A 26,748-nucleotide genomic window follows, 5' to 3' on the forward strand; every position below is an offset into this window, starting at 1 on the left:
TACAGACCCCTTACTCCAATTACCTGTGTTACAGCACCTCTTTATAATAAATGAAATGTTTGGATCTTTTGCATGCTGTTATTACAACAGTGGAAGATAATGGCTTTTGAATCACAAGCAGAAAGCTGAACAGTTCCCCATCACTCAAAACAAGCTCTAGATTTCACCAGTGCCGCTGTCCCAAATCAAAACTACAAGTATAGTTGTTATTCCAGTGTTGCAGAGTAATAAAAATGCATTATAAAATGTCCTTTGAGTGCAATGGATCTACATCACTTGAGGACAGAGAATAAAACGAAACTCTCAGATTCAAGAGAGAAAGAATTGCTCACCTGAGAAGATCCTTTCTGTTAATCAAAGCTTTCATGTATTCTGAAAGCTTCTTCTGCATTAAGGCCAGGCGAAGCCAGGCTCTTCCTCTACCTGCAGGCGTCCTACCAAAGCCCAGAAACAAAACAAAGAAATTACTCACATGTTATAATACATATATTCACACAAACCTTGAATGTCTTACTCTGCTTGAAATCTCTGGAATCTACACATTATCTCAAAGTTGCAGCTTTCAGCAATTACTGTAGGTGGAAATTTGGGTATGCAACTGCAAGTGCCCACATACAGTGTTTATCCCTGCAATCATTTGTCTTTTTCCTATCTTCCCTTTTTAATCCTCTTGGGTGCTGTTTCTGCAAAGAGCTAGCAATACTTATCTAGACAAAGATTATCAGAAACATTCAGAGAAATCAAGTAACGGGGCATGGATATAGAAAGGGATCAAATGCAATTGTCATATTAGGCAAGTTAATAGAAGAATTCAGCCACACTCATTCTGGATTTTAACACAGTGTGGGTGCCCAAATCTCTCTCAGGTAACCAATCCTCAGCCTGTTGAAGAACTGAACAGAGGATTTGTAGTATTGATTAAATATGGTTCTCTCAATGCTAGGTGAAGTTCTGAACATATCAAACAAGAATGTTTTCTGGTTTTGATAGTTAATCTTTCACACTTTCTTCCTTCCCCCATTTTGGCCAGCAGGTGGAACGTACATGGTTTTAGAAATGTAGAAACTGACATGCTGGATCAGAGTAATGGCTCACCTAATCTGGTATGCTGTAGAGCAGCCAGTGCCCAATGCTTCAAAGGAAGGTGTAAACCACCCATATAAACAGTAGAATGATTAGAGGGAAATTATTTTTCACCTCCCAGCACTTAGTCAACTGGCTTGTATCAGGAAGCATGTGGAGGACTTCATTTCCTTATTCCAGTTAGTGTAACCTAAGGTATTTTTGTTATCCTTGTATGTTTTCTTTTTTAATGCTACAGTGCTCTGGGCTTTTGTGACATTTTGTGGCAATGAAAGCCATCAGTTTACATGTGTACAAAGGTTGGGGTTTTTTGGTTCATCTGTTTTAATTTTGTCGCCTTTTAATTTTATTGTTTATCCCCTTGGTCTTTTATAAAACGAAACAGTAAATAATGCACTCTGATCCTACAAGCTGTACCATGCAGGCAGACTCTGCATAGAGCTTCAGTGAAATCCAGGGGCATGAGACTCTATTCACGTGGAACAACTTTCAGGATTACAGCCTGTTATGAATATAGGAGACACCTTCTCTATATTATTTGCTATTTTATGTACCTCTCATGTCGCCTATTCATCTCCTCTCTGAACTAAGAAGTCTTAATCCTTAGTCCCTCCTCATGGGGAAGTTTTCCTAAGCCTCTATTCATTTTTGTTGCACTTCTGTAGATATTTTTTATTTCTGCTCGATTCTTTTTGAAAGGGGGAAGCAAAACTGAACACAGTATCTTAGGTGGCTATGTAATATAAAGGTACTATATTTCCAGAATGATTCTGTCTCCGAATGCAATCTAACATCTTGTTTGCCTTTTTGGTCACTACCAAGTCTTCCATTTATTTAAATTAAAAGAAAAGGATTTTTTAAAAAAAGTCGATCAACCTCTATCTCCAGTGTTCCAAGATATCACAGAAAATTCCTATCTAATGTTCTCCCTCTTTAATACCACTTTTCTTGAGCTAGAGTGAAAGAGATTCAATAAGACCTGTTTCTGGTCCCTCCACATATCATTCATTTATTTCCAGTACTAAGTGTGCAGTTCTTCAGGAAGCCTCCTTGCTCTTTTATAATGAGAAAACATCCTCTCCACCACTAATTCCTTTGCTTGTTTTGGTTAGAAGCTGCAGATAAAGCCCTATTAATTGCTTTCACTTTCATCTCTTACTTAAAATTAAACCCTACAGTACTGAGTCAACAATGTAATGCTGTTGCCCCCCCCCCCAAAAAAAGGGGGGGGCGCAAATGCAATTTTAGATTGCATTAACAGAGGCATAGCATGCAAGTCACAGAGGTGATAGTACTGCTTTACTGAGCGCTGGTTAGGCCTCAGCTGGGAGTACTATGTTCACTTCTGGTCACCAATGTATAGAAAAGATCCAGAGGCGAGTGACAAAGATGAAGATGATCAAAGGGACGGAACGCAAGCCATATGAGCAAAGGCTGAAAGAACTGGGTATGTTTCGTTTGGAGGTTTTCAAAAAGAGGATGGATAGCCATCTGTCTTGGATAGTTTAGACACAACAAATCCTGCATCTTGGCAGGGGGTTCAACTAGACCTTCTAACCCTATGATTCTGCCTGGAAAGCAACAGATCAGGGGTCAGGTCTACACTGCAATAAAACACATGTAGCTGGCCCATGTCAGCTGACTCAGGCTTGCAGGGCTCAGGCTGTGGGGTGTTGATTTTAGGGGTCTGGCTGGAGCCCTGAGACCCTCCCCGCTTGAGGGGGTCCCAGAACCCAGGCCTCAGTCTGAACATCTACACTGCAATTTTATTGCCCCTCAGCCTGAGCCCTGTGAGCAAGAGTCAGCTGACATGGGCCAACTGTGAGTGTTTTACTGAAGAAGTGTAGACATACCCAGGATTTCACTTACTTAAGCCCTGGCAGATCTTTAACACTTGCTGTGATCTCTCCAGCTTCAGGAACAAGCTTCTCTACCAGCTCCAGAGGTCCCCAAAATGACTTATTTTGTCCAAGAAAAGTCTTCTTGGCTAGAACAAGAAGATATAAATAGATTATTAGTTTCTCCCGCATCTGTACTGTCTTAAATACATTCTCAAATTTGTTCAAAGTGAAACTAAAAGCAGAAGTGAGACTGACCCAGGGTGTCTAGCCCAGTAAATGAAGCTGGGCCAGCTCTCCTATGCTCGCGCAGGGGCTGCATTTGACAAATTAAGAGCACAAGATGACACCTGGGGGCTGTAAGGTCAGGGAAAGCCCTGGTGAGAGTCATTTGGGAGAGGGTCTCTCAGGAAAGCTGCAGAGAGCTCTTCCCTGGGAGGGCCTTCAGAGAGACTGTAGGTTTGGGACCTGGAAGAAGGCTGAAGGTGGGAGAGTGGCAAGAGGGTTTGCTATCTGGTGTCCTCAAGCCAGAGAGTGAGCACTGGAAGAGGCTGAAGGCAGAAGCAAGCAGCAGGGGGAGTTGCCTGCTGGCTCTAAGCTGGAGAGGGCTGATGGCAGGAGTGCACATCAGGTGGAAGGGCCGTGCAGTTTATCCACTGACACCTCCGGGGCCAGAGACCTGGACCCAGAGGAACCATGACAGGGCTGGGGGAGTAAGATGCTCCCAGCACAGAGGCTGTGGGGGTTCCCACCAGGAAGAGCAGGGTTGCACACCAGCTGGAGGGGATAAGCTGGAGAGCCGAGGCTTGGGGAAGGACACTGGAGCTGTATACTGAATGTACCGTTTGGACTAGGCTGGGGAAATCTGGACTATGGTTGTGCGATCTTGGTTATGGATTTATGTTCATGGAACTTTTGTAATAAATGAACCCCACAAGGACTATCTTTATTCTTGGTAGGACTCCATGGACTATTTCTGGGGACTCTAGTGGGGAATTGAGGCAGGTGTGCCAGTCATGCCACAATCTGCTACAGGAGGGTGCTCTAGTCCAGACCTCTGGAAAGTTCTGGTTTCAGAATTATTACTGACAATGCTCTCCTGCAATTTATATTTAACTTCCTGTAAACAGCTGGGTTCAGGGATCGATTCAGAACCAGAAAATTATACTTACTACTTGCCCCGGGTGTGACTGATTGCTTTTTATGTTTTCAAGCATAGGAGATGTATGTATGTATGTATGTATGTATGTATGTTTGTTTAAGGACACTGCACTTGCTCAGGGCTTGAAACAGACACTTCCTAAGCAAAGGCAGATACCAAATATGGTACCTGGGGGCCCACCTGTGAGACCCAGAACAACATACAGGTGAGCACCCTAGCGTCTTCACCAATAGCAGCTGCTGGGCTAGAATTTCTACCAGGATGCTGTCACGGGCCTTTCTTCTGGGTGTGGGGTGGTGTCATCTGTCAGATCAGCATCTTGCTAGTAAGTAACAACTCCATCCCCTCTAGCTACTGGAAGAGAGAAGCTTGGGTTCTTTACTCTTCTGTGCAGGGTCCAACACTCCTTCACAAGGGTAGGGTCTTCACTGCTCTACTCCTCCTATAGCCTCTCCCCAACGCCTGCCTCCACCCTTGCTCATAGCTTTCTCAAGCAGCAACAGCATGCAATTGATTTGGTTGACAATTTCACAACTATTCATAGGATTCTGAACAGCAGCACTGAAACTGATCCAAAATTCGTTAACGCCAAAGGTATGGACAGCACTTGAAGCAAGGAAGCAGTCTTTCTGCAGAGTTGGGCAGACAACACTGTGTTGATTTATACACAGGTTACTTTTGGATGGTTATTTTCAAAACCCTAACTAGTTTGTTTCCGTTTCTAACTTGAAAGCAGAAGTTAATAGCTTAGACATCCACACTCATGATGGATGTTTTTTTCACTCACTACTGATTGGACAAGTTAATTTTTCTAAACCTGCACTTTGCAATGCTGATGTTCTTCTACTGTTATAAAACAGGAAAACTATTCCCCCAAGCATACTGCTACTATAGCCAGCATAAGAATTACTAATTCAATAAGTACCTACTGTAAGCCACTAAAATAGCTTTGCAGGAGGTACTTATAGAAGCTGCAGGGAATTTATACAACCTCCTGTCCATTTTTTAGAGCAACTGCAATTTTCACTTCAACAAAGTAATAACATTTCATAAAGGCAGTAAAAAAAAATCCGTGAAGACTGTTTAGCATTTGATTAGGTACACAGATTATTAAAGTCAAATACACACTGCTTGCCCATTTTGAAAAGTGCACTTCAGGTTTAAGCCACACAACCCCTAAAGTTTACAAACGTAACAAAACTAATGAGAAAAGCTCATAGTGCTACAGTAAGCAAGAGGAACAATACTACATCTCTAATGCATGAGGAGGAACAGAAAGTTAGGGAATCATAAGTTTCCTGAGGAAGTAATTTTCTCACCAATCATTCAGCAACAGTTCCTAGTCAACTGCACATTGAACAAAATTGGTTTAAAAATTACAAGAATCTGTGAAAGACAACCCTCCACACTCCTTACACATGATTATGCCCATGAGCAGATTTTTTTTTGCAATTTATGACATCACAGGTCAAATGAAATCAAATGGACTGACTCTGTTCATCGTTCCAAGATTATATTTAAACCAGACCAGACGCTAGGCCTCCCAGTGTTACGGTCTTTTCTGTGCAACTCCCTCCATTAAAGGGAAGCCAAAATCCCTCTCCTATCTATTTTCAGAATTCTTAAGTCTTTTCTGTTGGGGTCATTTTAGCTAAGTTTTTTTTTAATCAAATGATCATTCAACTCATGTAATGTACTTAAAGTGCTCACTTAAAATAACACAGTGTGCTGGTAGTTCATAATGTTGGCTTTTAAAGCCAAACTGCCAACTGGGCATGTAATTTTGGATTTGTGCCCATCTATACTTGTATGCACGCACAATGTTGTTCCACTATGCAAGTCTGGCACGCACAAAATTGCGTACACACCTTCGAAGATTTGGGATTTAGGTTTTGGAAAAAGTAAATTTAAACAGTGGCTTGAAAAATACATCACCAGTCCAACTGTTTCCTTAACGTTAAGAAAAAAAGACCTACATATACCACATAATATAACACATCCGTGTTGGTTCCTTTGAGGAGCACAGCACAAATTCTTTGGCTTGGTGCAGGAAAAAAATGTATTCTTTTATCAGGTGCTGGAATCTACTGTGTCAGATCCTCAGCACTTCAGCAGGGACAAGAGGACTTTAAAGCTGCCTTGCAAAAGCAGCTGAGGATTCTCCTAACTGTGGGATGATGTAGCCAGTCCAACATCAGCCGTTTCTAGCCCTGCTGGCACGGTGGGTAGTCTGGAGCACAATGCACTTGAGCAATCCTGATTGGCAGAACAGTCCCTTGGGAATGGGCATTCACTGGCATCAGTTAGAGCAGTCTTGAAGCTACTCAAACTTGCAATGGGGATTGGTTCAGCCCTGGCAGTACCCAGGTTCAGAGGGGCAAAAAGGTAGTGTAAAGGCACCTAAGAATCCTTGTCCCCCTTGTGGCTGAGTATATCCCAGGTATGCTGGAGAAGCAGTCCATTTTATTTTATGTACTACAAGGACTCCATATACATATCAAAACTCCATAATACATGATATTCTGAAGTCATTTTCATTTACACCATGTCTTTGTAGGACATCAGTCCTTATGCTTCTTAAGGATCAATTTTTTCATTATTATTACTAGAATAAATAGCTGATGGGAATGAATGCCTTTGGCATTCACCATAACATTATCAATCATGACTGATTAATTTATCACATAGGATGCAATGTATAATTCCAAAGGGACTGTACTGTTATTTACCTATAAAACTGGTACATCATTTTACGAGCTTACTGAAGAAAAATGTAGGAATATAGTATCGGTCTTATTTAGTTTGATTTGGTACCTACAATTAAAAAGTTAGATTTTGAAAATGACTATCCTTGGCATTCATATCCCCTATACACAACACAGGAGAAGTCAGGTAGGCATTTAGAGTAACATTCTTACCTTTCAAGCCATGTTTAAGGCAGTGTTCCATCACTACAAAGAACTGCTGAAGAGGTGCATAGTCAGAGTCCAGTGTTCTGCCCAGATTAAGTGCTGATTCAATCAACCCCTTTATACTCAGTTTAGCCATATTCATCAGGTTCATGCGTTCATTAGCCATGAGATAATTAGGATCTAGAAGAAATCAAAAGACAGTATTTGGTAACAAGAGTTATTTTAAGTACAGTGAATCATCTTTCTATTTCCTTGGTCTTCAAAACTAAGGAATTTAAGGGCTACATTTTTCAAGTGGCAGTGGCCCAGTTTAACCTGAGGCACACCATTCAGGCCTTTTAGTTGAGGAAAATTTTCTCTATCGGAATTGACCAAAGGCTTTTTAAAAAAATTTATTGGCAAAGTTGGAAAACTATATACAGACAGGAAGATAACCAGGCACATGCTGATGCTGCCCTGATATTGAATTAGTTAAATGAACCTTAAAAGGAACATTGTTGGAAGACATTCATTAATAGTTTACTTAATGTCTTATAATGCATTACTAAATGTCATGACAGCCTCACTTGCTCTAAGGACTCACGTAATCTGGAAGGAGGTTGTACCTTTGTTGCATTCAGAAAAGAGTGAATAGAAGAAGGGCAGGCAATTAAATGCCAAGAGTACTTTGCTTGTAATTTGCTCTTCTCTCAAAGACAAGGAACTCTAAATTCAGTTCAGAAACTAAGTGACACACATACAGGAGAATGACTCTTTAAAAAAGCAAAATATTGTACATATGAAAACAAAATATGAACAGCAAGGATTCTGGGTGGTACTGTGCTGATCCTTCAAGCTCCAATTTAAGCCCACGTAGAATAATCAAAAGCACCACACAGTTGAGACTTAAGAGAATTGTTTAAAATTTAAAAAGCCTGTTTGCTCTGAGCACTACTGATATTTGCAAACATGCTCCTCTTCCTCTTAAGGATTTATCCACCAATTTATCATCCTCTGTCTTGTCTCACATCTCCAACTCTGATGTCTTCTTGTTAATTCAACTGCAACACAACCCAAACTGAGTTGCTTCCCACTCAAAACTCTTTCCATCACACCAATGTTACTAACATGCATCCTTCTTGTGACCATCAACTAGTCAAACTGCTGTCAATCTCTGATGCCTCCTTTCCATCCCCACTGCATTCAGGCCTTTCATTCTATCTTATAACCAAAGACAGTTCCAGAACAGCCTTCCAAGGGGAGCAGTGGGCGTAAAAAAACCTAATTGGCTTCAAGACTGAGCCTGATAAGTTTATGGAGGAAATGGTATGATGGGACTGTCTACAATGGCATGTGGCCCATTGGTGACTGCCAGTAGCAAAAATCCCCAACTGCGGGCAATGGGTCACTAGAAGGAGAGGGCTCTGAGTTACTACAGAAAATTCTTTCCCAGGTATCTGCCTGGTGGGGCTTGCCCACATGCTCAGGGTCTAAGTGATCGCCATATCTGAGGTCAGGAAAGAATTATCCCCGGGTCAGATTGGCAGAGATCCTGAGGTTTTGTTTTGTTTTTTGCCTTCCTCTGCTGCATGGGTCACTGGCGAGTTTAAACTAGTGTAAATGGTGGATTCTCTGTAACTTGAAGTCTTTAACCCACGATTTGAGGACTTCAGTAACTCAGCCATAGGCTAGGGGTCTATTACAGGAGCAGGTGGAGGAGGTTCTGTGGCCTGCGATGTGCAGGAGGCCAGACTAGATGATCACGTGGTCCCTTCTGACCGTAACGTCTATGAGACGGACTCTCCTCCCACTGCTAGAACCAGAGTATGGACAAATTATTTCCCACCTCAACTAGTAAAATTTCCTGTTTTCAGGCCTCCCCTTACCTTCCTCTTCTCCTTCCAACCCATCCAAAATGCCAAGCAAACAGTATTGTTTTTTGTCACTCTGCCCATCTCTTTATAGCACCATCCACACTATAATTAAAAAAAAAAAAAGGCCAGGGAGCCTACGTATGACATGACTGTCCCTGCCCTGACAAGGATGAAAAGTTGCAACATATCACTACGCAGGAAATCTGTATTGCTAAAGCGTTACCCCACGTATGGGTTTCAGTCCTGTCTACGGTATTACTTTCACTATTGTAACTGGGTCCCTCAATTGTTATATTTTAGCACAGACAGTGCCTTAATAGGGGGAAAAAGCAATCACATATTTCACAACTCCTTTCCTGCCAACATCACTTCCTTGATGAGCTCTTACACTCCCTCTTCCAGCTGCCTACTTTCCACCCATTAACTACTCCTTTGTCTCTTTGCCTTCTTACATGCTGTTCCTTTCACTTGGAACTGCATGCCAACTAACTCATGTCCCTAAGCACTCTTCTTTCCTGCTTCAAAATGTTCCTGGAAATGCATCTTTTCTTCAAAGCTTTCCAACTATAATGATCAACCACCACTGTGTTTGTTCCGATTTGAATTGTACACTCATGATTTTAGACTAAAAGCTCCCCAGGGCAAGGGATTCCATTCTTTGTAACATTCTACCTGTTATAAGGCTCTATGTGCACTAGGGGTGGGTCTACACAGCAACTAGACATCCGTGGCTGGCACTGCCAGTTGATTTGGCCTCATGGGGCACGGACTACAGGGCTGTTTCTTTGCTGTGTAGACTTCTGGTCTCGGGCTGGAGCTCAGGATTGAGGACCCTACCAGGTGGGAGGGTTCTGGAGCCCAGGCTCCAGCCCAAGCCTGGAAGCCTATACTGCAATGAAACAGCCCCACGAGCCTGAGTCGGCTGGCACGGGCCAGCTGTGGGTTCTTCATTGCAGTGTAGACATACCCTTTGCCACTTGGTATGCAGTCTACCCATTCACCACATTTGTTAGCAGTTTTAATAGACCTAGTGGCAGAAATGACTGAGGGTATGTCTACACTACGAAATTAGGTCGAATTTATAGAAGTGGGTTTTTTAGAAATCGTTTTTATATATTCAAGTGTGTGTCCCCCCACAGAAAATGCTCTAAGTGCATTAAGTGCATTAACTCGGCAGAGTGCTTCCACAGTACCGAGGCAAGCGTCGACTTCCGGAGTGTTGCACTGTGGGTAGCTATCCCACAGTTCCCGCAGTCTCCGCTGCCCATTGGAATTCTGGGTTGAGATCCCAATGCCTGATGGGGCTAAAACATTGTCGCAGGTGGTTCTGGGTACATATCATCAGGCCCCCGTTCCCTCTGCTGATGAGCTCTGCATGGTCACCTCTGCTGATGAGCTCTGCATGGTCACCTGCAGCTTGCCACGCTGGCCAAACAGGAAATGAGATTCAAAACTTCGCAGTTCTTTTCCTGTCTACCTGGCCAGTGCATCTGAGTTGAGAGTGCTGTCCAGAGCGGTCACAAAGGAGCACTCTGGGATAGCTCCCGGGGGCCAATACCATCGAATTGTGTCCACAGTACCCCAAATTCGACCCGGCAAGGCTGATTTAAGCGCTAATCCACTTGTTGGGGCGGAGTAAGGAAATCGATTTTAAGAGCCCTTTAAGTCGAAAAAAGGGCTTCATCGTGTGGACGGGTGCAGGTTTACATCGATTTAACGCTGCTAAATTCGACCTAAAGTCCTAGTGTAGACCAGGGCTGAGGATCATTAAGTGTCTATACAGAATGGTACTCTGCCCTATAGAAGCATGCACATATTCAGCAAGCAAGTGAAGAAAACAAATATTTGAAACTGAAGCAAGATTATATATTTCGATACTTAAATACCTGACAGCTGCTCAGCTATGTATGGTGATGGAAGCCATTTAAGTACCTGGATAGAAAAACCCTAAGCAGTAGTAACATAATCCAAAACATTATTTCCTCTCTTATAATGCATATCATTAATATTCCAAATTTCATGCTACTTCAAAAGGAAGAGGAAATCTGAGGGGAAAACCATATTTCACATTTTTCCCTTAACCAGTGGATAACGATGGGAACTGGAATTGCCCATGAAGTAAACAGAACAAAAATTCAACTTGAATTCACCATAGCACACCAAAGTAATCGATGCACTTCCAGGAATGTTGGTATGGAACAGACCTGTTAATGAAAGAGCAAATGTATTTTTCACGTTAACTAGTGTGAAAGGCTCTGCTCCCCCATAGGTGCTGCCTAACGATCAGGCACTACAGGCGCTCTTCTGTCTTGGTGTCCCACTCTTGATAGTTGCTCCAGCCCTGCAGTCATCTGGCCCCTCGGAGATTCAGACCTCTACGAGCTGGGCCACAAGCTGCGTCCATCTCTTCCGGGGTATGTAAAGAATCAAAAAAACGCTAGTTCTGATGACCAACAAGTGGCTTCACATGGCCAAATTCCTAGAGGCGGGACTCTCTAGAATGTGGGGTATTCTGGTCCTCAGTCTCTAATATGAGGGAGAGACTTTTTGTCTCCAGACCAGTGGGGGTGGGTAGGGGAACCTGAACCTGCCCTCTTCTCCGGGTTCCAGTGTAGTGTCCAAAAGGTAGGTCACTGAGTCCTGCACTCTGGAGTTCCATGCAACAAGAAACAGCAAAGACATGTAAAACAAAATAAATCGAAGAAGTCTTAAACTTTGCAAATATCTAGTCCTTTTCCTTCAGCAAGTTGGGCAGACCATCAGTAGACAGGAGCTCTGGCAGCTGGGCCTCCTACAGTGCTCCTTTTGCAGAGTTCAGAGCATAGATCACCTCCACTGGCTTCCTGCAAATGAGCTACTCTGCTCACCTTTTAAGCTCCTCCACCACCTAGTGCATGCCTTGCAGGTGTGATGTGGGCCCAGAGCAGTCCTTGTCCCCTTCCTCTCCAGGGTGGGGTTTGTACACCTCATTGCACCTAATAACTCCATTCATTCAGAACGTTTTTAAGTTTTTGTTTGTTTGTTTTTTTCTTAACATTAAGGATTAGCAGATCTCACTCCAATTCCCAGTGGACAGATGTCTACACTGCAATAGGTACTAACTGACCCTTACTGCACAACAGTAATTGAATGGGCATAGGAACCAAATTACCTCTTTACCCTAAGATGTTCTCTTCATGTCAGGGCTGAATTACACCTATGAACTGGGGAAGATACATATGCACTGCCATTACCTGTACTGGACCTGTTTTGTGGATAGAAGGCTTCATAGCTAACACTTTTCACAAGTACTAAATTCACACATACAAAAGGAAAAAGCAGCTATTATACAGTAATTTACTTCACACACCACCAGACATGCACTATTTTTCCTCACTATTGTTACTTCCATCAAAATTACTTTCAAAAGGGAGCAAAGCTTAGTAGAAACATGTGATAGCCTCCAATCCAGGCTCCAGGACCAAAAATGCAAATGCCAACTAAGAACATTAAGAGTCTATCACAACAACCCCAGCACTGACTGTCTACAAACATTTCACAGACTCTCTGAAGAACATTAACATGCCGAAAAACAAAGCCACATATCTGAAATATTTTTCAGTCTATGGCCTTCCTTACTTTGGATGGATCGATGCAGTCTTGAGCTTCCCAATCGAAGGGAAGTGTTAGTGATGTCAGAAATAAAGAACGGTTACTTACCCTACAGTAACTGTGATTCTTCAAGATGCTGAGGTACAAGTACTACAGCTAAAGATCTGGAACTGAATATAAAGCATACTCCTCTGTACTGCAAAGTGTTACGTAATCCCCATGAGGTGGTTTGACCAGATAAGCAGCTCAGGTGACCATGAACTTAGTAAGGTCAGCAGCGAGACACCAGAAGAAACAAGTGTTTTCAAAGAACGGAGTGAATTTTTATTTCGATCAGGAATTTGATAAGGTAATGCAGAACTTAACTGATGAGGAAAGAGAAAGAAGCTCTGCTTTTCCTAGTTAAACTGTGTGTGCACAATAAAAAAAATCCTCTCTTCTAAAACTCAAAGCTCAGAAAATCTACTACTATACATTGAAGAATTGAGAGAAGAATATTTAAGTTACGACGAATCAGTCTGGATTTATTTTAAAGGAAGAAATAATAGTTAACACTCACTATTAAGAAAGCCTAAAGTTTAGGATTCCATTGCTGAAAGTTCCTAGGAAATTTTTGTTTTCCTTTCTGAATGGTAGGAAAGGAATAAAAGGAAGCCTTGGTATGCATGTGAACAGTCTTATGACAATACCCATTCAAGGTTTATTTTATACTCTGGAAAACACATTTAAGGAAGTAACAGATTGTCGTAATAGGTTCTTTTATTTCTAGTCTTCAGAGTAAAAGTCAAATTCAGCTACAGTCAGTCAGTTTTTATTCTGGGTCCCTGCCCAAGAAGTTGATGGACTGATAAAATAACCCATCTTTCTTGTAGTGTTCTGTTATTCCACTAAGTGTAAAATCTCCAAGTATACCATGGCTTTGATCCTGGAACATGGAAGGAATGACAACAAGGAATTTGCAACAAACAAAATCCATTTGTAATTTATTTTAATATATTTTAGTTAACTTCAAAGTAATAATTTAAGAATTCAACTCTCACAGAAGGCCAAACTTCAATAAAAGGAGTTACTTTAGTGAATAAGGTTTACAGATTGCCTTTACAAAACTATTATTATTTTAATATAATAATTCACCTAGTTTGTATGTTGCGCAGATTGCTAATTCATAAAATTGACAGTGCAGGTAGAGGATAATCACCTATACTAAAAATGGAGTTTAGAAAAAAAAGCCAGAAATAGAATAGTGTTGTTCATTATAAAGAGATACTGCATGTGACTGAAATTAAAACAAAGTTAATATCTCTGAATACTTCCTTTTGTTAGCTTCTGGGAAATGATAATAAACAATACCTTACATTAATTTTCTAAATACTCATAAAATAAGTACAATGTTTTAATTACAGGAAACAGACTTGTACTATTTAAATCCATTCTGAAATCAAGGATGGACAGGATTCTTATAGTTTGCCTCCCCTGGGAATTTAACAGATGATGTACTGCTTTATACATACCTATTCATCATATAGATACAAAGACATTAGAAGCAAGAGGAAGACTAAGGACAGAGTCGGCCCATTATGACTCAATGAGGGGGGAAAGACAATAACAGAAAATGTGGAAATGGCAGAGGTGCTTAATGACTTCTTTGTTTCGGTTTTCACCAAGAAGGTTGGTGGTGATGGGACGTCTGAAATAGTGAATGCCAGTGAAAATGAGGTAGGATCAGAGTCTAAAATAGGGAAAGAACAAGTCAAAAATTACTTAGACAAGTCAGATGTCTTCAAATCACCAGGGCTTGATGAAATGCATCCTAGAATACACAAGGAGCTACCTGAGGAGATATATGAGCCATTAGCAATGATCTCTGAAAAGTCATGGAAGATGGGAGACATTCCAGAACACTGGAAAAGGGCAAATATAGTGCCCATCTATAAAAAGGGAAACAAGGACAACCCGAGAAATTACAGACCGATCAGCTTAACTTCTGTACCCGGAAGGATAATAGAGCAAATAATTAAGAAATCAATTTGCAAACACCTAGAAGATAAAAAGGTGATAAACAACAGTCAACATGGATTTGTCAAAAACAATTTGGGTCAAACCAACCTGATAGCTTTCTTTGACAGGGTAACAAGCCTTGTGGATGGGGGAAGCAGTAGATGTGGTATATCTTGACTTTAGTAAGGCTTTTGATACTGTCTCGCATGACCTTCTCAAAAACAAACTAGGGAAGTACAACTTAGATGGAACTACTATAAGGTGGGTGCATAACAGGTTGGAAAATCGTTCCCAAAGAGTAGTTATCAGTGGTTCACAGTCATGCTGGAAGGGCATAACGAGTGGGGTCCCACAGGGATCAGTTCTGGGTCTGGTGCTGTTCAATACCTTCATCAATGATTTAGATAATGGCATAGGGAGTACACTTATAAAGTTTGTGGACGATACCAAGCTGGGAGGGGTTGCAAGTGCTTTGGAAGACAGGATTAAAATTCAAAATGATCTGGACAAACTGGAGAAATGGTCTAAGTAAATAGGATGAAATTCAATAAGAACAAATGCAAAGCACTCCACTTACGAAGGAACAATCAGTTGCACACATACAAAATGGGAATGATTGACTAGGAAGGAATACTGCGGAAAGGGACCTAGGGGTCATAGTGGATCACAAGCTAAATATGAGTCAACAGTGTAACGCTGTTGCAAAAAAAAGCAAACATTCTGGGATATATTAGCAGGAGTATTGTAAGCAAGACATGAGAAGTAATTCTTCTGCTCTACCCCACATTGATTAGGCTTCAACTGGAGTATTGTGTCCAGTTCCGGGTGCCATATTTCAGGAAAGATGTAGAAAAATTGGCGAAAGTCCAGAAAAGAGCAACGAACACGATTAAAGGTCTAGAAAACATGACCTATGAGGGAAGATTGAAAAAATTGGGTTTGTTTAGCCTGGAGAAGAGAAGACTGAGAGGGGACATGATAACAGTTTTCAAGTACATAAAAGGTTGTTACAAGGGGGAGTGAGAAAAATTGTTGTTCTTAACCTCTGAGGCTAGGACAAGAAGCAATGGGCTTAAATTGCAGCAAGGGCGGTTTAGATTGGACATTAGGAAAAACTTCCTGTCAGAGTGGTTAAACACCGGAATAAATTGCTTGGGGAGGTGGTGGAATCTCCATCACTGGGGACTTTTAAGAGCAGGTTGGAAAAACACCCAGCAGGGATGGTCTAGATAATATTTAGTCCTGCCTCAGGTGCAGGGGACTGGACTAGATGACCTCTCAAGGTCCCTTCCAGTTCTATGATTCTATGATTCACCACCGAACAAGATGTGAAGTTCCTTTAAAGAGCCACCCCCTATATGGAATGAATATATTACATTTTACTTAAATCTCATTAAATCACCACAATTTTTTAAATTCCTTTCCCATCACTGGGAATGACTGATTAAGAAGCTATTGTAGGTAAACAGAAGCTTATATCTTCGCAATCAGACAGTTGCTCTACAAGAAAAGTTCTTTCAGTGATATCCCAATATAATACCAAAGCACTACTGCAATATTGAACTGTCATGTCATAGTACTTTGTTGAATCCATTGCTCAAATTAGGACGGAATAACAAGGCAATTACCCAAAAGAGATTCTATTTACAGTAGACACTCAGTTACGAACAGCTTGGGAATGGAGGTTGTTCGTAACTCTGAACAAGACGTTATGGTTTTCTTTCAAAAGTTTACAACTGAACATTGACTCAATACAGCTTTGAAACTTCACTTTGCAGAAGAAAAATGCTGCTTTTAACTATCTTAATTTAAATGCAACAAGCACAGACAGTTCCCTTATCCTGTCAATTTTTTTTTTTTAAAGAAGTTTACATTTAACACAGTACTGTGCTGCATTTGTGGGTTTTTTGGGTCTCTGCTGCTGCCTTATTGCGTACTTCCAGTTCCAAATGAGGTGTGGGTTGACTGGTCAGTTCATAACTCTGGTTATCATAACTCTGAGGTTCGACTGTACAACACAAATAAATTGCTAATGGAAAAATCAAAGAAACCATACAGGACAACTTCATAGGTAACATGTTGCTACTATTGCTATATTATTTAAACCCCGGAATAGATTCAATTCACATAACACACTGTACATTGTTCCAGTGTTCAACACTCGAACCTACAGTCTTAGCATGCAGTTTAAGGGAAGAGAGTTTTCATGTAACTAGAACACCCAGAGGGATTTATGGAAATGCCTACAGTTCATGATGGAACACAAATGACTGCTTAAGCTACAAGAAGCGTAGTTTAGCTAAAATCACTACATATATATTTCAGGATCTTAGATCTAAGCCATGTACTCTGCAACTTCTCTCGTACTGCCACTATCACTGTAAGCAGCTGTTTGTTTGATTTTCACCATACGTAAGAAGCAGCAAACAGTAAGGATGCAATTCTGGCCTCACTGAAGTTTTGCCTTTGACTTCAATGCAGCCAGGATTTCACCTTAAATTTTCTCAAATATACTTTCAGATGATTTTATAATCTTGAAGTGGAAACTTCCACAGAACAGACCTCTTTCTGGTACCAATATTTAAGTTTGAGTATTGGGTGCCAGTAGTAATGCTCAGAATAAATGAACTGGAGTTGCGGACAGATTATCCCACAATACAGGGAACCTCAAAAATAGCCTGTCTGGCCAATCACACTGCTTCCCTGAGACTGCAAACTCTGTATTTTTAGTCTTGTAAAATATATGTCAAGGGTAACCCATATTCCATCTGTAACTGGATGCACCACAGGCCTCTCTCCATCTTGTTCCATGGAGAAGCTAAGAGACGCAGAGGATAAAAATTTTCAAAAGCACCAAAAGGGCTCATGAGTTTTTCCAAATGTGATTTAAGCACTCAGGAACCTAAGTCACACAGAAAGTCAATGTAATTTAGGCTCTTAAGGACTTAAGTCAATTTAGAAAAAGGGACTTAAGTGCTTTTGACCCAGACTGCATTTCTCCCTTCTCTCTATAGCTAAATTCATTTTGAAAAATTAACAAATATTAAACTAGAAGCTATCTCAAGTACAGAATGTCATGGGATGTTTCTGTCAATGTGATCTAATCTATTTAGGGTAACTCCCATTCATTAGAATACTTTTAAATGCTCCCTTAAATTTCATCTAGGCTCTAAATGTACAGGGTGAATCTTAACCAAAAACTGGAAAGACTGTTTCCATGTATCCAAAAAGACATGGAAGCTGTATCACGTAAATATTTTGAAGTGTTATTGGTTTATCCCAATTACATATTTGCAAAGCACTATTTTTGCCAAGTGAACAAGCCCCACACCACAGACAATATCACGTTCTATCTTGGGCCTGGTCTACACTAGAAAATCAAGTCAGCTTAACTATGTCACTAAGGGGTGTGAAAAATCCACACCCCTGAACGGCATAGTTAAGCCAACCTAGCCCTCAGTATAGACAGTGCTAGATCGACAGAAGGCTCTCCTGTTGACAACACAAATCCCACTTGTAGGGGGTGGAAGTACTGTATTTTGTCAGCAAAAGTAACGACAAACAGCGTTTACGCTAGCCGACTTTTTGCAACAAGGCCGTGTCACTAAAAGCTGTATAGTGTAGACAAAACCTCAGTTAGCATCCAGACTCATTTGTATACAACCAATTAATTTTAGCAGCTCAAACTATTGAACTTCGAAGTCTGGTATAATTTCAAGTGCATCTAGAGAGACTACATCCATTGCTAGTTTATAAATAGAATTTCCAAAAGTGTGTAAAGCCCCCTGGAAACATTATAGGAGGCAGCGAATCATCAAGATAGGGGAAATTTACGGAAAGTATAAATTTGCAGTCTCTCTTTTTGAGGAGCTCATTTATCCCTCCCTCAATGTGCTCAGCTTCTTGCAGTTCTACATCTTGTATCTGCCTCCAAATACAATTTCTGCCAGTTAACAATGTACATTCTACAGCAGTGATCAGTGGCTTGTTCAAAATGCACTAAAATAATTTAGAAGATGAGCCTGCATTAGAAAATTACAGTACAACCTCATTTTTATAGAAGTAATGAAGGGCATCAGATAAGTTTGGACAAATAAATTTTTCAGTGTAATTAAGAGACACTCAGGGACATGACACTTCTAAATTACAGGGAATCTCAACTAATTGAGACTGTACTGACAATCTCTCTGGAAGAATATTATGCAAAGTTCTGGTAGCTGGAATGGAAAATAAAATCAGTAATAACTGTAACAGAGTTAAAAGAAAGTTACAAAATCCAGCGTCTCTCAGGTCCCCACATAGACAAGCCAACTCAAAATAAAGAGGAATTAACTAAAGGTGTGAAGTTAAAGCACATTACTTATGAATGAGAATGACCACATAGGTGTAAAGTGGCCTTAAATTTACTGGAGGAGGATTAACCTGAACTGAACTACCGCCACTTTACTTGTGAATGAGAGCATCCACTTCACAACTTCAGTTAATTCAGTTTAACGTTCCTGACGGTCCTATGTAGACATGCTCTCAGTTTTAATCTTTCATCAAGTGTTACAGTTCACTGGCTGCCATTTTAAGGAAAAGGAATACAAGTGGGAATAAATGCTCAGAGTACCACACACGCAAAGCAGTTCTCTTAAAGGTGACCTGCAAAGAAAAAAAAAAACGGCTTGTAACTTGTTTCTTTGCAATGTAACAAAGCAGAGTATAAAGAAAAGGAGGACTTGTGGCACCTTAGAGACTAACAAATTTATTTGAGCATAAGCTTTCATGAGCTACAGCTCACTTCAATGCATCCGATGAAGTGAGCTGTAGCTCATGAAAGCTTATGCTCAAATAAATTGGTTAGTCTCTAAGGTGCCACAAGTCCTCCTTCTCTTTTTGCGGATACAGACTAACACAGCTGCTACTCTGAAAGCAGAGTATGTTTCTGCAAAAAGTTTTTTCTTCCTTCTTGCTTTTTTTACATTATAAATTCAAGTCTTGTCTACTCTGGACAACTAGGAGAATTGGAAAACTGGCAAGATAACAGCACAGATATTAAAGAAAGGAACCCTGATTTTTTTTATTTATTTTTTTTTTTTAGAGGGGAAGTAATTTTTATTCAGACTTTTTTTTTAAAAAAAGGTTTAATTTGTTTTTTTGTTAACATCTATTTTATTTGGACACTTAAGAAAAAAACCCAAACATTATTTGTTAAGGATTTAGCAACCTCTTCTGTTAAGGACCAGGAAAGCTCCCTATACATGAGTTACCCAAGGAGTCTTTCCCCCAAAAAACAAAAGAGGAGGGGCAGGGAGGAGAAGAGACAATCTTGATATTTCTAATACATCTCAGGAAAAAAACAAGCAAAAGAAACCCCCCAAACTACAGGCTCTCTTTTTTACATCATGATGAAAAAACAGACAAACAATGTTTTTCCTTTGCAGGTGACCTTGAATATCCTCTCCATGGAAATACATTCAAAATCTAAATAACTTTAAAGCTAAAGTGTGATACTTTTCCCATAATAAGGAGAAGGCACAGCTGTATTTAGAATACAACGCAGTTAGAAGCAAAAGCATACAACATTTTAACAGAAAGCCTTATTAACATCATTAAAAGTAGTCTGTAAATGTTTTTGTGCCTCAAACTGACTTTCCCGGACAGCTAAAAGGATTTACATGATCTGGAACTCCTTATATGAACATTTTTTTAAAAAGGAGTTTAGTATACCTTACACAGGAAAACAATACAACAGAAATATTGAAATAACTGAGATACTCTGATGTAGACACAGTAATCCTAGAGGATAGTCAAGGAAGACATACACAAAGGATAACTGAATTAACCCCTTTGCCCCCATTAGCTTTCTTTTCTCCTCCTCACCCCATCCCCTCCTCAGGAAAACGTTCAACTCCCCCCAACCCCCAATGCATATATCAATGGTATAATATAGTGGTTCTCAACCTTTCCAGACTACAGTACTCTTGCAGGACTCATTTATCTTGAGTACCCCCCAAGTTTCACCTCACTTAAAAACTACTTGCTTTTAAAAAATCAGACATAAAAATACAAAAGTGTCACAGCACACTGTTACTGAAAAAATGCTTACATTCTCATTTTACCATATAATTACAAAATAAATCAATTGGAATATAAATACTGTACTTACATTTCAGTGTATGGTATACAGAGCAGTATAAACAAGTCATTGTCTGTATGAAATTTTAGTTTGTATGGACTTCGCTAGTGCTTTTTGTGTAGACTGTTGTAAAACTAGGCAAATATCTAGATGAGTTAATGTACCCCCTGGAAGACCTCCAAGTACCCCCAGCGATACACATACCCCTAGTGGAGAACCACTGATAATATATACACATATATGCACGTGCACATTGAGTTTATGTTTAAATAATCTTGTTTAAAAAGGAAAATGTTAATGATAGAACAATGATCAATATATGTTACTTAATATTATAAATTCTGTATTAAGATATGTATCTATACATATCAAGTCAATGTAATTGTAATATCTATTGATATTTTGGGTCATTTACAATAATTAAATATTTTCCTAAAACAAAAAAAGAAATTAAAAAACCCCACTGTTACACACTTAAGAGGCTCTTCTATATATCAAATGTAAGTACAATATATATATCCATCTCTCATCAAGCTTGCCTTGGTATTTTGCCTTCACTACTATAAATTATCAGGGAAGATAAAAATCTTGGCAGTTTATAAAAAATATTTTTTTCTTATTTAAATAAGATATTTTATTTACATGTAAAGAGCTCTTTACTTTCTTCCCATTTTATAATCTTAAATTGCTAAACTAGATATTTTATGCTTCTTTAATTAGCTTCCTAATTGTTAGTAGAATTTCAGATTGTAGATTTCACACTTAAAATCATCATCTATGCTGTAAAAGACTAATCCAGGACCTCATTAACATCCTTATTATAAGAACACCACAAACTCAATCAAAACACAACATTGATAAGCAATCAGCCTCTCCTATATTTGCAACCAACATTACCTTCCAATATACTGAGCCTCCACAAGTCAAGAAAGCTGAAATGCTTCAACAAGGCTATACCTCTCTATAACGGTCTGCAGTTTGAAGATAATGGGACCTGAGCACCTAAATCATTTAGGTACATTTAAAAATCCCATTCTCAGGTGCCTAAATTTGGGCTTAAGAGCCTAACTTTAGGCTCCTAGTTTTGAAAACTTGGCCTGTACGTATAAAAGAGTTCACAATTATTGTGCTAAGGTATTTAAAGTCTAAAAAAATTTAATTAACGCTGAAGCAATTTTGTTTTAAGTGACAAAGATTTTACCCACTAAGAAAATATTAATATTTTGGTTTTTGCCTATAGCTGTTTTATAACATTCAAAGAAGATACCCTACCACTATATTTTTAAAAAGAATTTGTAATTAATTTGGTTATATAATAGCACAAGTTTTCAAGTTAGTTTTACAAAACTTCAACATGACGTAAATCCACAATTGATTAAAATTCAAGTGATTTTAATCAATTATTTAAAACTGCTTTGATTTATATTGCTCTACCCTGTAAATTTACATTATAACTGTTGTATACAGTGTTGCTGTAGCCACGTTGGTCCCAGGACATGAGAGAGAGAAAGTGGGAGAGGTAATATAACTGTTGGCTCATGAAGATGACAGCCAAAGACAGCATACATCAAGATAAAGAAGTTAATCCCACATCTTTTACAGTTCCCATAATTGTCTCATCTTCATTTTAAGTCTTTACACACAGGAACTGTCGCTGGTTGAGAGGTGTGGCAGATACTAATTTATTACTAAGGAATATCAATTGCTTTTTGTTTTTCCATTATTTTAAAAAGAATAAATTAACAACGAATTTAGAAGGCAAGACTATCCAGATGGGACCAACGTCAAGTTAGAGCAAATTTGGAACCAAAAGTCTTCACAATATCCTTTCAAAATGTAAATAAGTAAAACTCAAAAATACATGCACATATGCTTATAGTGACTGAAGATATTTTCTTTAGAACCCTAACAGTAGTAACTACACATCAATACCAGAAAGCAACTAGTCTGGTATATTTAGGCTTTGAACCCAGTTCAATCAGACAAGCATATTTGCCTAGCCACAGTTATTGTCATTGCAAAAGAATACTGTAGCTGGTGCTCAGGATCAAAGTAACACATTAAAAGCCAATTAAAAGAGGAAATAATAGCTGAAAGATGTTGGTGTGGCACGCACCTTCAGTATCATCACGCAATTGCTCCACCAAATCTGTCAAATCCTCCCAAGAGTCTTTGCAAACAGCAAAAAGAAAGGAAAAGAAAGATAAAATGTCATGCAAGCCATGATCAAAAGGAAAGAATCAAAATCAAGATATAAGAAAGGGAAAACAGAAAAGGAGATTTCTGTAATACAACACTCAGTTTGCAGTAGTAAGATTTGCAATTCAAAAGGATTTATTAGTCTGCACAAAGCAATATAGCAAAGCTTTATCAGAGAAAAGAAAGCAATTATTGCATAGTTAGGTTTGGAGATTTTTGTTTGTTTAAGCCTTAAGGCTGACACTTCTGTAAAACATGTATTAATAAAAAAATCCAACTAGAAAGACATTTTTTTAGAACTATACAAATCTAAGTACTGACGTTCTCATATTTAACTTTATGCAACTTCAGCATCTGCCTCAGCCCTCTTTCCATATGACCACCTAAACATGCCTACAAATGAAAAACAAGCCCTGTAAGTCTTTTTTAGTAAAATCAATTAGGCTAGAACGGACCATAACTCAGATTTCCAATATGATGCAGATATGTCCAAGATGACTTCAGTCATGTCATAGTTTAAATTGTGTCACACAAGTGAGGGTACACCGACATCTCCGTAACTAAAATGTCTCTTACTCTGTGATGCACTTCTGCAGACAGCTGATAGGCAAGGGGGCAGAGGTAGAGATCCTAGCAGAGAAGTGAGGAGGACGGGGGGCGGGGGGGGGGGACACCCCTGTCTTAACATGCCCAGTAATTCTCTGTTAACACCAGAAAACAAAAGTTATCAAACAAGAGTGTATATACTCAACATGATTCTGGGCTTCATACTTACATTAAGTTTTACCTAGAGGACAAACTTGCAGTTATATTGGGTGTTAGACGGTAAGGAAGGCTGAATTCCCTCTTATACGCCAAACTCTGGCAAGGTACTGAGCAAAGTACACATTCCACTAAGATCTCCTTCCTGCCCGCCACTTCCCCCCGCCCCCCGGAAAGCTACAGCTAACCTTCTCCTCCAAAGAAACACTGTTGATTTGTGAATAGCAAAGACAGTCATACCCTGCATATAAAATAAAAGTGAAAATGTGATAGAGATCCTAAAATTATTGAGCAGAAGATAAAAATCTCCCATAGCATATTCTTACTGACCAATCTTCATATTCTAAAACTAAACAGCTCATTCTGATTATTTTTTGGAAATTAGTTTCACACCAGAATTCTTGTATTTTCCAGATGTTCCGTTTTTCTTATTCTAAAGCAAAGCTGTTGCATATATTGAGAGTAATGGAGTGAAACTGCATTTCATTTTCACAGGACAGAATCTTTATAAGTATTGAAGCTAGTGTCATTCAGTAATTTAATATTTGTGGGAAACGCTTTCTATAATGAAATTATTTAAGTTAAGAGGTGCCTAATATCTATTGGATACAGTTTTGTAGTTTAAATCATAAAAGGGTCTAGTAATTCTTGTTAATTAATAGGATTTACAAGCACAGGTAAAGAACAGCCCCAGCCCCTAATAATTCCCTAAATCCTTATTTACATACATGTAAAGGAATTCCAGAGGTTTTGAGTCACAATCACATCACCATCAGAAACAGATGATTAAACAAAGATTCATTCCTTCTTTGTGCAAATGTTCATGGTAATAAAGAATAAATGAGGAAAAAACCCACAATGTTAAAAATTTCCAAATACAATGGTGAAGAAAAATGTCCACTAGGCATCAGCAGATTGTTAATACACTTTTTCCTTTTCCTCTGCTTTGATTTTTGTCATCCTCCACATCTAATGCACGCATAGTACAAGACACTTGTGAATCTCCAATTCTATATTTACTTTCTTTCCCTCAATCTTATCTCTTCCCATGGATCCCCACATCTAAAACCCATGACATCACAAGATATTTTCCACCAAACCCTAGGCTTTGCTATTATGATCATCTGGTCTACATGGCTGCTGATGACTGCACAAACAACAGATTTAATTTATTACTTTTTAAAAAGTTAGATATTCTAGTGTGCCTTCCTGCAGTGATCTTCTGACATTTCTGTTTTCTTTAGCTGTTAACGCACAAAAATACCCCTGAAGGCCAACAGTTTCTAGCATATGAATCACGATATCAGGTCAGATCAGTGAAGTCCAACTAGTCTAGTATTCTGTACCAGATACTTCAAAGGAAGGTTCAAGAAACCTTTTGGTGGGCATCGAATGGGCCAAATCTGGCCCACAAGCCATATATTCGACATCCCAGAGCTAGGGTTTTAAACAAAAACACAGATATTTCCAGGGAATTTTTTCACACACCACCATAGGCATCAATCCTATTCACTTTCAGAGCTGGGAGCAGCACAGGAGCTGCATAAAGTTGAGCTTACAGCTGAGGCTAAAGGGACCATTAGCTGCATAAAACCAAATTCATGAGAAAGTTTGTGAGCGAGTGAAAGAAAACTGGTACTAAGAGAAACTGAATCAACTTAGAAGTTACTTGTAATAAGATTTTCGACAAAAGTGTAACACCCAAATTAGTTTAACAAAAGTAGAGCAAAATGTTTTTGTTTCCTCTTTATTTCTTGTTCAATTGACAGCACTTTGTGTATGGTCAGTTTCTATGTTAACTCTGTTATCAGTTTCCCCCCATTTGTGTGGGTCTCTCACGCAGCAAAAAGGAACAGACTTTTTTTTTTTTTTAATAGAGACAGGAAACACTCAAAATTGTGAATGCTGGAACAGCTGTAGTAAGTGAAAATACTTAAAATTCATTTTTTAAATGACTGTATTTCATCTTCATGGCATCTCTTTAACAGCATTTCCAACTTTGATTCTGCTTTTGCCAACATCACCACAGTGTTCCAAGTCTTAATTACTGTATATCAACCCAATTCAGGTTACAGAAAGATAAAGACTTCAGTTCAAAACTGCAAAAAAAAATTTAAAAAAAGTTTTCACAGTCAAATTAAAATCTTGAAAAGTCTAATGTTATGGATTTGTAATATTACATAAAAATAAGTGTTCTGTGAAGCTTTTGTTTAGAAAAGTTCAGGAAGAAAAAAGCTTTAAGGACCGATTCATATTAAAACCATCTAATATACCTAAGTAGCAATGCTGCCTGTGCTTTAAGGAGAAAAATACGGTGACATTTTACATATGTTATGAATACAATAAATTATTTGTAACTAAGTCTATCTTCATCTATTTTCCAAATCAGAGAGGTGTTGCTACTTTACAACACAGAAGAAGTGTGGGATAAAAGTTACTGTGCCACAGAACACACATGCATGTTGCTTAAAAAAAATTAGAAAACTAACAGGCTGTATGAGCTGAAGCAACCCCCAGACACAAACGATTATCTCTGACAATGTGTGTATGTTTAATGTATCTACTTCGCCTACTAGTCAGTGAGTGGCTCCTCTGCAGCACCCAGTACTGCATTCATTAGAAATATTTCCCCCCTCCCAATATCTTCACACTAGTGTCAAAGAATCTTCTGCATTTTTAAAATTTTCCTTTAGTTACTTCACACAATTTGTAATGACCGTTTTGTCCAGTCTATAAGGATGATTTTAAATAAATCTACCCGACCTTTCTTAAAAAGTGTTCATAAACATTGACTGAATGAGTAAGGAAATGTACAAGCAATTAGAGAGAGTATGTATATGACAGGGCAGCTGTCCTCTGTGCCACCATTTCGTTTCTGCTATGAAGAACCTTATGAAATGGTGGCTACTCCTGAAGGGACCGCATAGATTTACATTAAAACAATCCTTTGTCCCACCTTTGCCTTTTTGGGGGTGATCATTCAAATTTGCAATTTTTTCCCTCTAAGATTCCAAAGCAGACACAATACTTAAAAGGCCACGTATACCAAAACTCATAATAAGTAGTGCAGCTAATAATGGAACTTGATCATACATATGTTCTCCTGTATGAGAAGCAGCCTTAAGCAAAAATTCTTAAAAAGCAGAAAATACTAGGCATTAAAAAAGCTGCATTTTCATAAGCAAATAAGATTTAAAAAACCCAAAAGGGACTCAGTGTCCAATAAATT

General features: G+C 39.1%; 1 protein-coding gene across 5 annotated transcripts in view; it reads right to left on the reverse strand.

Moving 5' to 3' along the window:
- RUFY3 (RUN and FYVE domain containing 3) overlaps nt 1-26,748 on the reverse strand; it is a 79,346-nt gene that overhangs the window by 33,137 nt on the left and 19,461 nt on the right. For 3 of the 5 annotated variants that reach the window (XM_074950432.1, XM_074950431.1, XM_074950434.1), the window contains exons 2-4: nt 7,002-7,175; nt 2,953-3,070; nt 333-434 (exon numbers count right to left, since the gene is read on the reverse strand). In XM_074950432.1, coding sequence (XP_074806533.1) covers nt 333-434; nt 2,953-3,070; nt 7,002-7,161 — 380 coding nt within the window. In that variant the 5' untranslated portion in view covers nt 7,162-7,175. Of the gene's footprint in view, nt 1-332; nt 435-2,952; nt 3,071-7,001; nt 7,176-22,674; nt 22,729-26,748 lie in introns of all 5 variants that reach the window. The other 2 variants (XM_074950430.1, XM_074950433.1) reach the window with 1 other exon arrangement.

This window comes from Natator depressus, chromosome 4 (genome assembly GCF_965152275.1).
Source record: "Natator depressus isolate rNatDep1 chromosome 4, rNatDep2.hap1, whole genome shotgun sequence".
In the NCBI taxonomy this organism is placed as follows: domain Eukaryota; kingdom Metazoa; phylum Chordata; order Testudines; family Cheloniidae; genus Natator; species Natator depressus.